This window comes from Sciurus vulgaris, assembly GCF_902686455.1.
Source record: "Sciurus vulgaris genome assembly, chromosome: 17".
NCBI classification, from domain to species: Eukaryota; Metazoa; Chordata; class Mammalia; order Rodentia; family Sciuridae; genus Sciurus; species Sciurus vulgaris.
The window spans coordinates 6,214,021-6,229,169 of NC_136478.1; the positions used below are offsets into that span (position 1 = coordinate 6,214,021).

A 15,149-nucleotide genomic window follows, 5' to 3' on the forward strand; every position below is an offset into this window, starting at 1 on the left:
GAGGAAGTCTGTCCCCTACAAGGTGCCCAAGGCAACCTGCCAGACCTCCTAAGAACCTCAGATGCCACATTCCATCCACATAACTGACATCTGAAGGAGTGTGACCGAGGCCAGCACGAGGCTGGAAGCCAAGATGCAAAGTGACTAGGAAGGACCTTGCCCTGAAGGTGTTTATGATTAGTAGTTATGAGCCCAGAGAGATGTGTGCGGAGACTTGGGGATCACAGACTGAGGGACCCAGTTCAGACTGGAAAATGGGATGCAGCTTTCCCCAGGCTGTGTAAGCAGTGACATAAGCATAGTTTTGGAAAAGGTCAGACAGAATGAAACAGTGGGAAGGGAGACTGTAGGCAAAAGGAGCAACACACAAGGTACAGCTGAAATAATCATACATGTTTTGGGGAACAAAGGCAGTTCAATGTGAAATATCTGGGTTGGACTGTAGCAGAAAAAGCAGACAAACGCCGTATCGCTAACCGTCAATTATGCCAAGTTAAGGACTTTAAATCTGTTCCTAAAAGCCACTGGAAGTCAGTGAATTATTTTAAGCAACCAAATGTCAAGATCTGGTCTACATTTTAGAGACATGTTTTCAATGGTTTTTGCTGAGTTACCAATACTTCTGAAGTCACTGAAATATCTATGATCATATCTCCTAAAGAGATAATTCCATGAAGTAACCTGAAATCAAATAGACAAAGCTAAAACATGCTTTTAACGGTGTAAAGTGAAAGCTGCAGAAGCTATGTGACACCGTCTGTAATTACCTTTTAAACTCATCATGGTAGAACTCGGATTTGCAGGTGACCATCTCGCCACCCTGGATGTCCTCACGACTTCTGACTCCCCCAAATACGTACAGCTCCATGGCGACTCCGCAGGCCACTGCTCCAAACCTGAAAGGCCACACAGCACAGCCAGCATGAGTCACAGCTCAAGAACCAGGTCCCAGCTCCTCCAGGGCCTGCTGGAACTCCAGCAGCCAGCACTTCACGCGCTTGAAGGCCTTCCTCTCTGGGAGGTTTCAGTCAAATGAAAGGTCACTTTGAAAGAAGAAGGAGAAGGGCTAGGGTACGGGCTTCAGACTAGAAAGGGGGCTAGCACGACCAGGCTCACAGTCACTCACCTCCTCTCTTTCAGTGGACATATCGCGGTCCATTGCTGGGTCCTCGGGTCATAGCATTCCACAGATTCAAACAGTTTTCCATACGATCCTCCACCCATGGCATAGATTTTCTTTTTCATAGCTGCATAGCAGCCAATCTGAAAGAGAATAAATGGCAGGGACAGGCAACATTCATTATTAAAGCTAGATGAATAGATAATTCATCCAGCAAGCAATTTATCACATAAAGAATTCGATTCCTAATAGTAAAACTACAGTGCTTTTCAATGGACTGGACTTAGAAATGAGAAGAGCAAGGGAACACACATACTGTAAATCCCAGAGAAGGCTCTGCATCTGATGTGGACTGGGGCAACAGTCCTACTTTCTACAAGCTCCCCAAGGTTCGTGGTCTAGCTCAGTGGTAGAGCAATTGCCTAGTGTGCATGAGGCCCTGGGTTCAACCCTCAATACTGCAAAGGGAAAAAAAAAAAAAAAAAAAAGCTCCGGTCTCTATTCTTTTACCAATAATTTGAAGATCCCAAGATAGAGATTTCATGGAACAAAAAGTCACTTAATTCCTATCCAAAGAGTTCAGCTGGAAGGGCACAGAGTGTGTCCCTGTACCTAAAGATGTAAAATACCTATGGCAACACAGGAAGCTTTGGCTTGATGGATAACTCTCCATCCACAACAGGACTATAAATAAAGAAGGGCTTTGCGCTAAACATCTCTGTGAGCCACTGGCTTTCACTTTGCAGGAAGCAAAGGTAGTTATTCACCTGTAGACTGACTAATGTTTCTCCTCCATCCTGAACGGTGAATAAGGAACAGGCGGGGAGATCTGGCTGCTCCCTAGGTTAGTGCACGCACATGGCACCCAACAGACCCACCCACAGCAGCGCCACCCCCTGTCCCTGGGTCCACGCTCAGGCACACTTCCTTTCCTATCTCGGCATGGGGCTATTGACAGGGAAGGCAAACTACCAATAAAGACCGAACTCTACCAATTTTAATTCTGTTAGTATTCCAAGTTGTATTAAAGGCATGTTAAAGAAATAAACATTAACTTTAGTCCAATTCATGAACAGACTAGTTATCACAAGCTGCTGTTCTCACCTTCCTAACCATGGTCAAATCAGGTTGCTTCGTCCAGGTTTTAGAGTAAATGTCATAGCACTCCATGGAAATCAGCTCCTTCTCACCGTCCTCCCCTCCGAGAATGTACAGCATCCCATCGATCTCCACAATTCCAAAGTTGTGTCTTGCCTGAAAAGACATCAAAGATCTTCGTATGCAAAAGCTGATACTTTGGTATCACTTGGTATTTGATACAAATTAGGGATGTTGTTTTATTGTGGTGTTTCAGCAAAGAAGTGTTGCGTTCAAAACCACTTTGAACACTTCTTCAGTATTTCTGGCTTCACTAGCAGCTTGGCCTTCCAGCACAACAAAAAACCCCAAACCAGGCATTTTCAGAACAAGGGAATAAAATGTGGTGAATTCATTGGCATGATCATTACTTTTTAGTTCACAATAGCTCACAGCAAGAAAAAGAATATCACCTTAGATAATAATGGGTTCCACAGCACTGTGTTTGCACAGCAATGGGCTGTGGGTTTCTGAGTGGAGGAGTGAAAGACAAGGAAGAGCCTCAACCGTGCAGACTGTCCATGGAAAGGCAGCGGGGAGGACTGGACTGCTGAGTCCTTGGAGTGGCTGAAACCCTGGGGTTGACCATTCATTCACCCAGCCACTACCCCAGTGCCCCATGTGCTGGGCCCTCTTCCAGCACTGGAAGTGAAATGGGGCAGAATTTCCAGCCATCCAAGAGTCTCCACAAGGACTGGGAAAGCCCGCAGGTGTGAGAAGGTGGCACTTGCGTGACGAGAGGGAGGTGGGGGAAGCAGGGAACCAGTGAAGGACTGAGGGAGGTGAGAAGCAGGCCAGGCAGCCTCAAGGGAGGTTCAGACAAGGCGAGGCCAACAACACAGAGGCCCAGGGCAAGAGCAGTGAGGCCTGAGCAGGAAGGAAAGAGGCAGGGCAAGCATGGGCGAGCCTGGCAGGGCTGCCTCTCCTCTTCCTAGCCCCTAGAATACCACACCTGCAAAAGTACCAAGGAGAAAGAAACATATCAAACAAACAGTTGAGGTACCTCATTCATGGGTGGCAGTGCAGTCCACGTGTTTGCATCTGGGTCGTACTTTTCTCCTGAGCTCAGTGTCTGCTTATTTTCATCTTGGCCCCCGAATACAAACAAAAATCCCTCTGCAAAAACCACAGGAGAGACATAAGACACCTGAAATGAAAGTCTTCATCACATAAAGCTCCACAGGGTGGAGCAGCGTCTGGAGATCTTCTTCAGCCAACACCGCTTTGTCCTTGAACTCGGGACCTTTGTCACGTATCATTTGCCCCTTGGTGACAGAGCCAAATTTTGAGTCCTTCTGACCACTCTGCTTTACTCACTGGTGTCTGAGGGGATTCCCGCCCCTATGGGGAGAAGGCAGGCCGGCACCACCTCTCTCCCCAGCAGCTCCAGATCTCCTCAGTTCTTCTATCTCTTCCCAGCTCCGCCTCTCAAGTAACTTGTGACCCACAGGCCCACACCTGTCCTCAACAGCCCAGGGGCACGCAGAGCCGAGTGCTGGTGTGCACTCTACATCCAAACAGGACTCAAGAGTAACTACTGAACTTATTTTATGTAAAGGTGGATTAAGTATTCTGCAAAAAAAATCTACATTGCTGGATAAAACACTTAAAAAATAACCGTAGAAGAAGAGAAGTCAACAAAACAAAAAGGAAAAACTGAAGGAAGAAGCAGACCCTCTAGAGTGGTTACCAGGCATGAAACCGATTTGCTTCTAAGGCATTTCCTGCCGAATAATTTGTAATTTTGTCCTGGGGATGAAAAGACAGAAATCTAAGCCCCAGGCCCACAGAAGATCTGGCTCCTGGCAAGAAATCCTCTTCAAAGTTCTACACTCTCAGGATGCAGGCCAGTCAGAATTAGTGCTCAGATTTACACCTCCTTGCTTGCCTAGGAAATCTCCAGCCGTGAACTCAATTTACACTAATACCAAATCAGTGGTGTTCTTAGGCAACAAGCAGAATCGAATGCAAAACTTCCATAGAAGGAAGTCCTTTCACCTAAGCCTTAGACTGCTAGCATTCTAAAATTTTAAGGTGTCAAGTATTCATACAAATAATTATTAATAAAAATATCAACATCCAAAGATATTCAGACATACCAGAAATTTGGTTCTACAAAAAACAAAAGCAGCAGAAGCAAAAGATGGGAAACAGTCTTGTATGGATTTCAAATACTGGAGTACTGAAATCCAATATTTGATAAAACGACAATGCCTACCATGCTTCAAAAATAAAAGAACATTTGAAGATAACTCGAAGGAACATGGAACTATAGAAATGACAGCAGCTTTCAGGTAGGTGATCAGTTGTACCAAGAGGATGCTCAATATCTCCTTCCCAGCCACTGGCTGCCAGAAACTCATTGAAGTGGAACATGAACGCGAACCCCGTACTTTTTATGAGAAGCATACAGCCACAAAAGTTGCTGCTGACGCTATGGGTGAAGAATGGAAGGGTGAAGTGGTTTGAACTCGTGGTGGGAATGACAAACAAGGTTTGCCCATGAAGCACGCGTCTTGACCCATGGCCGTGTTCACCTGCTACTGAGTAAGGGGCAGTTGGGTTACGGACCAAGGCAAACTGGAGAGAAAGTCCAAATCTGTTCAAGGTTGTATCATGGATGCCAATGTGAGCGTTTTCAACTTGGTTACTGAAAAAAAAAGGAGTGAAGGAGATTCCTGGACTTTCGGATACTACTGTGCTTCGTCAACTGGGACCCAAAAGAGCTAGTAGAACATGTACATTTTTCAAGCTCTCTAAGGAAGGTGATGTCTGCCAATATGCTGTCAAAAAACTCTTACTTGAGGAAGGCAAAGAACTCAGGACTAAAGCAAAGATTCAGCTTCTCATTACTGCACGTGTCCTGCAACACAAGCACAGGCGTACTGCCCTGAAGAAACGGCATACTATGAAGAATAAGGAAGAGGCTGCAGAATATGCCAAACCTCTGGCCAAGAGAATGAAAGTCAAAGAAAAACACCAGGAAGAGACTGCCAAGAGACGCGGGCTGTCTTCTCTGAGAGCTTCTGATTCTAGGTCTGAGTCCAGTCAGAAAAAAGAATTTTTAAAGTAACAAATACATAAGATCAGATCTTTTAAAAAAGAAAAAGAGATGATAGCAGATTTCAAAAAGATTGGAAGAGAAATTCTAGAAATAAAACAAAGGATGGGTTACTAGATTCATCAGTGTTAAGGAGAAAATGTGATGTATAAAGACAAATCAAATGCAATCATCAAGAAGGCTACAAGGAGAGATGAAAAGATGGAAACTAACAAAAAGAAGACAGGAGGTAGAGGATGGAGTTAAAAGGTTGTGCAGTGTTTAATGTGACTTCCAAGAGCAGAGGGAGAAAGGAGAATGGAGGAGAGGTAATGTGTACATAAAATGGATAATAATTTTCAAGAACTGATGAAAAGTCAAGCTATAGAGTCAAAAGGGCCAACAATTTCCAAATGTGATACAGTTTTAAGTTTAAACAATATATATAGACAGACAGACAGACAGACACACACACACACACACACACACACACACACACACACACCAATGAAATGGCAGAAAAAAGAAAAAAGAAGGCAAGGCAAAGAGAAGCAAATTCTGGGAAGATATAGAAGAAAAGATTTTTAGACTAACAACTAACTTAAAAATGAAAGCAGAAATCAGAGAAAGACACCTTCAAATGTGCTGAAAAATATTATCAACCTAAAATTCTATACCCAGCAAAAAAATTCTTTAAGAACGAAGGCAAAATAATGATATTTACAGAAAATACGTCTGAGAGTTTTCCATTAAAATACCTACTGTCAAGGAAATTCAAAAGGATGAATGTCAGAGAGAAGGAAAATGATTCTAGGTGTAAAGTCTGGTGCATTAGAAGGAAGGAAGAACAAAGTAAACTTTCTATCTGTCCAGTCATACATCCAAAAACAGATAAAAAATACATATATTATGTATACATCTATTAATAATCATGTACTTTAATACTGTAAGGCAGTGGAACATGAAAAATGAGTAATACCTTGAAGGCAAATAAGTATACTTTACACTCTGATAACTTAGGACACAGGCTGTAATATCTAATGTACAAAGAAAGGTAAAACAGAATATAACTTCCAAACTAGTAGAGAAGAAAAAGTGAGTGATGAACAACAGTCAAAAGCAATTTTCAAAAGAAGTTAGAAGAAGAAAAGTAGAGTAGACTGGGGCAAGAGAAAGGAACTACTCATCATTTAGCTTCAGTCAATACGACCATATAGACACTCTTTTCATCCAGAAAGTCTTCAGAACCCCGTGATCCAGGAACCTCTGTCATGGGAGTGTGGGTGCTGCCCTCCGTGGGAAGGATCTGAGGGAGCTACTTCTGGGAAGGCAGGAAAACTAGACCCTCATCTGTCCACTGAACTACTCTGTCCAACTCTTTATTGTTGATAGTAACTCCTAAAATTTTGAGTCATAAAACGATTTCTATAAAATCGTGAACTAGAGCCATTTTTATGGTATGGTACGGCATAGCTTTAAATATTTTAAAGGTAAAGTTAGTGGGCAAGCAGAAACGAGTAATAAATCCAGGAGGACGGCCGGCGATCCCTAGAATGATGTCAAATGGCACCTGCAGGTGAACTCAGGACTGAGGAGAAGAGAAAGGCAGCCAAGCACGGCAGGGCAGCAATCTCAATCCTTCCTGCCATCTCCTGAAGTAGGAGCTTTGAAGAATGTGGAACAGTTTTCAAAACTGTAGACATCAAATAAAACATACTTTCTACAGTATAATAACTTTGAGCCACAGCTAATTTAAGCAATATATTCTAAAGTCTCATACGGATTCCTGACAGCATGAACTCTGAAGATGGCCATATATGGCTCGAGGAAATGCTGGGACCACGGATGGCTGTGCAGCTAATCAGGTGGGCTCTTCTCTTGGTGACACCACCTAGCCAGTGCTCCACCACCAGGTGACTGTGTGTGGAGACTTGGGAACAATGAGGACTGACAGAGGTGCTCCTCTCTCAACTACGGTCTTGAAAGCTGGACCCGCACTGACAATGTCATCAGGCAGAGTTGATAACATCACATCTTAAAAGGTTTTTAGTCATTCCACACCACCCTGAAATTAGGTATCAGTGGTCCTGCCTCCAACTAAAACTGACCACAGAATGTTACCTGCTGAGAGAACTCCATGGTTAATTCTTGGCATGCTCAAAGGTGCCAGTTCGATCCAAAGCTGCCTGTTAGGGTCATAGAGAGGACACATGCATCTCATCGAGGCTGTTGGTTTCCGGGAACTAAGGAAATAAATAATTGATTAGCAGTTAATGTTTTATAACCATTACTAGCTCTTGTACTCTAAAGAATGTTTACAACATTAAACCATCAATTGCTATCATGCTTTAGAAACTGAAAAATATTCTGAATTCTTGTTTATGTAGAACTGTTTCTCCCTTTAACCTGCCTTTCAATGACTCTCGCCCAAACTTACACTCTTTCCTCCCCGCCCACGGTCACGATGCACTCGGAGTAACCCCGGGGCTTGAAGTTGGCCAGCATCGCCTCTCCCTGCTGCGGCTGGCTGAGCGGTATGTTGCTGCACTCTTTGACGATTTCTCGTACTAATGGTTCATTCAGCATCTGTTCCCGTAAATAACTAGAGTCCAACCCTGAAACCCAGAGTGCTGACATGACGTCCTTCATGTGGACCTGCAGAGGGAGAGAAGGGGCGGGATTAGCCTGGGAGAGCAGCGGGGTTCCGCCACACATCCTCCAACCTGTCACAGTCTTGCCACTAACAAGCAAGGTGTCAGGGCCAGGGTGGCTTGAATGCATGCTCAGCCCTTTCCTTCCTGCTTCCCACAGACTTGGGAATAAAAGTTAAAAATTTTAAAACCATCGTTCCATGTTTACACTTCAGTATTGGTGCAGTTTCAAGCAGCAGCTTTTTTTTTACATCCACAGGGTTCCCTTCCAATAAGTAAATTGAGTAAAAAGGGCTACCATTTGCTTTATACCAACATATTTGGATGTGCTGGGAGTTGAATCACATTTACAAAGGCATTATATATGATAATATCATGATATGTTAGAGTTAGATAATGTATCAACATTAGTATTCTAAGAAAAATACAGAAAAAACCAAGTTAAAAAAAATTCTGAGTACTCTAGAATCATTCCTGGAGTACTATCACTGTTCAAAAATAGCTAACATGCATAAGATGAATTATGGGCTTCTGCTGCTCTACGCTGAACCAACTATTGCACCCACATCTGTAAGAGAAACACTGTGAACGACTGTTTATTAACTGGTATATTTTGGAGATTTTTCTTGGGTTGTAAGTAATCATGTGAAGGTATACTCTTCTTGTACTCTGACTAATAAAAGTCAAGAATCTTTATGGCATCAAGTTCAGATTAACCAAAGGACAAAGAACTTCCTTGTTTCCCTAGCAACCAGTCACCTTAAGCATTCTCATCCCTTGGAGGCAAGAAGAGGTTCCAGCAGAAGCTGGAGAAAAGCAGTCTCTCCTGTGGTGGTCTCCGTGAGCAGGACAAGCAGAGACTTTTCTACCTTCCTCCTAATTTATCTAGCATGGGAAAAAAGAACACTATGTGTCCTAATTAAAACTAACAAAAGACTACACCTTTTTCAATATACACACTCATAGGTTTAAAGCATTTAAAAAATTGTAAGATAATCCTTAAAACTTAGGTCAACAGTTTCCAAGAACAACTAACAGTGCAACTGTACACTTTTGAAATCCATTCTCTAAAATTGACCTAATACATTTCTTATTTTAAAACGAGTAATTGGAGCTAGTTTTTTATTTATAAAGAGCAGACTGGAAATGAGGTCCTGTGCTTTTGTTCCCTCCCCCATGTGTTCCCAGTTTGGATCTAAACACTGATACTCCCTAGGACCCTCTTTCCCAAGTCGCTCCCAGAACCTTCCCTGTGTGTGGAACCGCAGGGCTCCATGAACTCCAGAGCCTGCCTGCTTTCTCCCCACGTGATGCCAATCACTCCAGGGAGAGCCCCACCGGCTACTTGAGGCACATCCACGGCCTCTGCTGGACTCCACGTGCCTGCTGATGGCACCTGGTGGGGCACGTAAGCCTTGCAACACAGCAGACAGGAGGGATGCAGAGGGCACAGGGAGATGTGGCAGCTCTGCAAGTTCTAGCTTAGGCTCCAAGTGCACTTGGCCTTTAAAAGCAACATAGGACAGGTGTTACGTTTCCTCCCAGGTCCATTTCTTGCTGATACAGACTGGTCTGAAAGGCCGACCACTTTAGTAAGAGGTGGAAGGTGTCTTACAGATACCTTTTAGGTTACAACTTGGTAAGTCTTTCAAGTTGTAAAAGAAAGCCAAAACAACTACAATTTGGATTAAAAGCAAATCAAAAGGCAACCTGAGACCATGCTCTTTTTTTTTTTTTTTTTTTTGCGGTGCTGGAGAGAGACCATGCTCTTAATGACAGGTACCTTTCTTATTTCTGTGTCATGCGCTATCCACCGAATCACTGCTTCAAACACGTATCTTTCATTGCCCACGTTCAACTTCTCAAGAGAAATCACTTCTTTGAGCTTCTGAGGACTCAGTTCCAGGAACTCTTCTGTGCTGCTGACGTCCCGGAAGTGAGTCTCCAGGTACTCAGTAGCGAGGTAATGGACGTGGTGCAGGCAGTAGTGCAGGGCAAAGTCACGGATGCCGATGCAGTTCTCGGCAGCGATGCAGCCTTCTAGGAACTCACAGCACAGGGTCTTCAGGTCCGTGAGCAGCAGCAAGTCTGCTGCCTGCACAACATCCTGGATTGTGTCTTCATTTAGTCTGATCTGTAAGAGGATCACAATACTTGATATCCGAATGTAGGTATTTAAAACCCAACCACTGAGCTATGAGCTAAACCACGTGAAGTTTCACTTCTGTGGGCCAAAAATGTGTGGATATTTGTGATGTCATATACCTCAACCAAGAGTTCACCCGTGTACCAACATAAGTAGATGTGTGCCTATTTCCATCTCCTGTCTTCCCCTGCTGTGCCTGGGTGAACTCCCCAACCCTGCCAAGGTGAAGACTGTCTCACTCCTGTAGCCCAGAGGGAGCTTTGGAGTGGAATGCTTAGGACGCGCCATTCCGCCTCCTGTGGGGAACAGAGGTGCTTTCTTTAAATCCTAGCACCAGAGAGGCGGAAGCCCTGCCTCCGACTGCACTGAGTTTTCTTTTCTGCCAAGTCGTGTACCCAGCTGAATGCAAACCCTGGAGGAGACTTTTCTACCACCCCGGCAGCCCCATTCTGAATACCAAAATACCACAGGAAGCAAATGAAGCAATCCAGCCTTAAAGCTACCTTTTACAATAAATTCCTAGTGTAAGGGTTTTTTCCCCTCATTATTAATGTTTACTTTTCCTTTGTTTTACTCAATTTCCTAATTGATGCTTCTTTCTCTATGCACGTCAGTTTCTTCATGAACAAAGCAGTATAGAGATATGGGCCACTAAAATACTGCCACAATCACAAGTGAATTCCCCAAGTGTGGGTGCTTCCCTCTGTTCAGAAATGTAAAGGAAAGAATTCAGAGAGTATAGCAAGAAACACTTTCACCTTGTTCTACACTTTTTAGACTGCAAACAAAATGTATGATTGCAAATTGCTTTAGAAACTGAGCAACAAAACTGCAGCAAGCAGTGCACTGAGCAGGCCATAAGAGAAATGTCCCCTTTACATAACATCTCAAGTTCACCCACAAGACAGCAGAGAGCTATTCAAACACAGGCATGTGAAAAAAAACACTACGTGACATCTCAATAAAACTAAACTGCCAATTCAGGAGTTTGTTATAATTTATACTGCAACACGGTTTTACATTTAAAATGGGAACAAACCACAGAAATCAGTCTGCAAATACAGTCTCAAGTTTGGGATCCAACCCTAAGGACGCACGCTCTCCCTGGACTGTGGTGTGTGACACTGACTCCAAAGCCACTGGGGGGCTGGCCATAGGCCTGCTCTGTAGTGCTATGGTCTCTTGGGATTTTAGGGGCTGACCCCAAGTTACTTTGTCTGTTTACACTCATACACGCCCGCGGCCTGTGTCTGTAAAAAGAGGAGGAGGGAATGATGTGGAACCACACCACACACCTTCAGGGTGAGAGTCCTGAGCGCGGCTCTGGACAGGGCGAATGTGCTCAGAAAAAGCAGCAATCCGCTTCCTTACAGAAAGGAAGAGTGCAACAGCAGCAGTGGCCGAGGAGCAGGGAGAGACAGGGCAGACCTCAGAGAGGAAGACCACAAAATGCCCTCTTCCGTCAGAGTGAGCACCCTGACTTCCTGCTAAGACCAGTCCGACTCACCCCCAAGCTAGACTTGAAATCACACTGTGGGGCTGGGATGGGAAGAGAGCAAAGGGAAAGCAAGACGTCTAGTCACCGGTCATTTCTTCCCTGGGCATCACTAAACCCCCAGAGGGCAATTAGGGAGTAAGGCTGGGGTGAGGCAGGGATGGGGTGCTACTGAAGCCCCGGGGACAGGGCATCACCACTGTAAGGGTGTCTGTCATTTGTGTCAACCTTCTGTCTTGGGAATGGCCTGTAAGGAGCTCTTCACTTCTACAAAAAGAGCCTACTGTCCAAGGAAGCTCCTATCCCTGCTGTGGGGACAGAACCCATTCCCTGACAGCGTGGGCAGGAGCAAGACTGGATTCAAGACACAGAAACAAGATATCGAGGGCAGCAGCGAGGACCCACGGGGTCCCCCACATCTCCTGCAGTGTGGGCTCCATGCGGCAAACACAGACTTGGGCTGGGTCCATGGTGGTCGCTGGTTCAGGAGCAGGTAGCAAAGGAGACCAGCCTGGGGCACCCCCACAAGGATACCACTGAGAGCCCACATCGAAGGAAGACGAAGACAGGGTCACTGGGCCACAGTGAGCTCAAGAAGCCTCTGGGCCTCCTCCCCTGTGTCCCACCATACCTGTCCACTGAAGATGTAATCCAGGATCTCTCTCATAACCATCACCGATATCCCTTCGAGTTCAATCTTATAAGTGGATCCATCATCTTTTGGAGGATTATAGTTTAACTTTGTCCTAAAAAAAAGGAGAAAAATGTAAAATTTATATGATAAAAACAAATAACTATAAATATTTATGCATTAAATATTCTATAAAGTATATATATACATATTGGCTTTGCATCTCTACCCAGAAAATATAGTTTATTAACTTTAAGTCAATATATTTTTATAATGTTCAACTATAAAACATTGGTACCAATGTTCAAGATGCTTCTTTTTTTTTAAAAAAGGCAAAACAGACAACCAAAGAATTAAGAAGATTCATGTGATCATGAATCTCTATTTCATTTGGAAATTCAAGTCCCTCTAGGCTTATTATTTGTGCATTTATTTATCCAATTAATTATTCTCAACAATGTAACAAGGATCCCACAAGCCCACTACCCAAAGCAAAAGCTAAGTGTTGACAATAATCTGCTTTAACCAAATGGTCCTTTCCAAATTACCCATTAATCTGCTTCTATCATCTGAAGTAACTTTTAATCCAAATCCTGTGTTGAATTTCTTGCTTCATTTGTTCATCCACAAGAGATGTGTTTTTAAGTTATTCTTTGTCGTTGTTGTTGTTTTGGTGCGGGGATTGAACCCAGGGCCTTGTACATGTGAGGCAAGCACTCTACAAACTGAGTTATATCCCCAGCCCCAAGTTATTCTAATTTTATACTTTAAGCATATCCCCTGATTCTGCTGCGTCACATTCCACTTTTCTATGGAGGGTCTCTGAGGATGTCACCAGGTTCTTGATGGTGTGAACATGTGTTGCTGTAACTATTATATACACATCTCCTTTTGTACTCTGTAAAAGAACTTCCCTTGGATGCACTGGGGAATGGAATTGGGCTGCATTTTCCTCCAAAGCAGAAGATGATGATAAACACTCTCCACAGCTAGAGCAGCCGACAGCCTCATCTCCTCTGTGGATCCACACACTCTACGATGCCTGAACCATCACTCTCAGGTTGGCCCCCAAAGGTGACTGTGGCATCTCACTGGGACTGCCAATCTGCATTTCAGGTGCTGAATGTCACTGTGTGTGTTTGTGGCACATGTTTCCTCTTCTGTGAATCTTTCTGTCTCTCTTTTTGAGGTCCTGGGGGTGGAATGCAGGGCCTCATGCATACTAGACAAGCACTTGACCCCTGAGCGACATCCCCAGCCATCCTTCTCATATCAAAAGTTCTTTATAGGGCTGGGGAGATAGCTCAGTCGGTAGAGTGCTTGCCTCACAAGCACAAGGCCCTGGGTTTGATCCCCAGCACCGTAAAAAAAAAAAAAAAAAAAGTTCTTTATATATTCTTGAAACTTTTTTTTTTTTTGGTTCTGTAGATTGAACCCAAGGGCCTTTTACTGCTGACCTACATCCCCTGCCCATTTTATTTTATTTTTTTTAATTTTGAGACAAGGTCTCACTAAGTTGCTTAGAACCTTGCTAAGTTGCTGAGGCTGGCCTCAAACTAAAAGTCTTCCTGCCTCAGCCTCCAGAGTCACTGGAATTACAGGTGTGCACTACCTAGCCCAACTATAGTCTTGATATTCATCCTTTGATAGACTTTAGCTTTTGTAAAGGTGATGGACAATTTGAAGAACAAATTTTTAAAGTCAACGCTTTCAAGTCTTGTTTAAGAGTTTACCCAAGGTCTAAAAGATATTCCCTATATTCTTTATTAAGACTCTTTTTATGGTTTTTAAAATACATATTTAAGTGAAAACTTCAAAGTAACTTTGAAACATAATATTGACAGGAATTACAACTATGTTAAATCTCAGCAATGGCACATGTTAACTGCTATCAAGTAACTATGCTTTCTAAAGAGAAGTAAAACATCTCATAGCAACTGCTAACGTGGAGAATATCTGGAAACCAGTATTTAAACTCACCCTTGCATTCAGAACTCTCCAACAAAGTCAATCAAGATTCAGACTTCTGGTAGAAAGAATACAAAGAGAGCAGGAAACCACATTAACAAAACTTCCTAAACTAGAAACAGACAAGAGCAACAGTAAGACCTGAAACACCAAGGATGCATATATCAGTTTGGCAGTGTGCAAAGACCACACACAGAATGGACCCACAGACCTGCAGGCTTAGGAACCCTCAAACCAGGGAGCCATGGACAGAGGGGAGGAGGACCAAAGTTTCCAGAATAGCTGAATGCCCAGATCTTCCCTCCATGTATCTACTCAGCTCCCCGTGCAGAGTTTGGTAAGGCTCTCTCCAGCTGTGGTGGAAGAAAAGCAATTTATATTCTGAAAAGGATGGAACTGAGGGTCTCCTGAGAGGGGCACCAGGCACATGTGCAGGAAGGCGTGTTGCACCAAACAGAGTGAGAGAACTAGTCACCTGCTGAACCACCAGCCCTCACCAGCTCAGCTCCTAAAATGCTGACAGCAAACCAGTATCCTAAGCGAGAAAGCCCAAGACTCTCCTGGAGGATTCCATCAGTCTAAGAGCAAGACCTGACCGTACTGACGTTGATCTGTCCCAGGAAAACAGGCCAGCGTGATCACGAAACAGTGAAAGCCGTGGTCAGCAAGCATGGCCCGTGGGCTCCAGGCTTTTCCAGGTTACAACACAAGTGGGAAATGGAATTTACTCCAGGTAAACAGGCCCCAGGCCCAGACGGGCTCAGACTCTCCAGGTGCTGCCCCAGTTATTGGAAGACTGATGCTATCTATCTTCACACACCTGCAACACCTTATTTTCTGCACACTAGTTAAGAAATTGAGAGCCCCGTTCTTAAAATTGAGTACAAAGGATTCGCTAGACATGTAAAAAAAGACAACAGGCAAACCAAAATCAACAGAAAAAACTGAAGATCGTGCCAAA

At 43.9% G+C, this 15,149-nt stretch overlaps 1 protein-coding gene and 1 pseudogene across 2 annotated transcripts in view; one reads left to right on the plus strand and one right to left on the minus strand.

Moving 5' to 3' along the window:
- Positions 1 to 15,149, minus strand: part of GAN (gigaxonin) — a 50,020-nt gene that overhangs the window by 8,871 nt on the left and 26,000 nt on the right. Inside the window, exons 2-9 of the mRNA XM_079119231.1 lie at positions 12,221 to 12,335; positions 9,732 to 10,082; positions 7,735 to 7,952; positions 7,419 to 7,540; positions 3,261 to 3,373; positions 2,225 to 2,374; positions 1,127 to 1,263; positions 768 to 896 (exon numbers count right to left, since the gene is read on the minus strand). Coding sequence (XP_078975357.1) covers positions 768 to 896; positions 1,127 to 1,263; positions 2,225 to 2,374; positions 3,261 to 3,373; positions 7,419 to 7,540; positions 7,735 to 7,952; positions 9,732 to 10,082; positions 12,221 to 12,335 — 1,335 coding nt within the window. The remainder of the gene's footprint in view (positions 1 to 767; positions 897 to 1,126; positions 1,264 to 2,224; positions 2,375 to 3,260; positions 3,374 to 7,418; positions 7,541 to 7,734; positions 7,953 to 9,731; positions 10,083 to 12,220; positions 12,336 to 15,149) is intronic.
- LOC306648843 (small ribosomal subunit protein eS6-like) lies at positions 3,380 to 6,139 on the plus strand (annotated as a pseudogene). The gene has a single exon. The product of its transcript is annotated as a small ribosomal subunit protein eS6-like (transcript).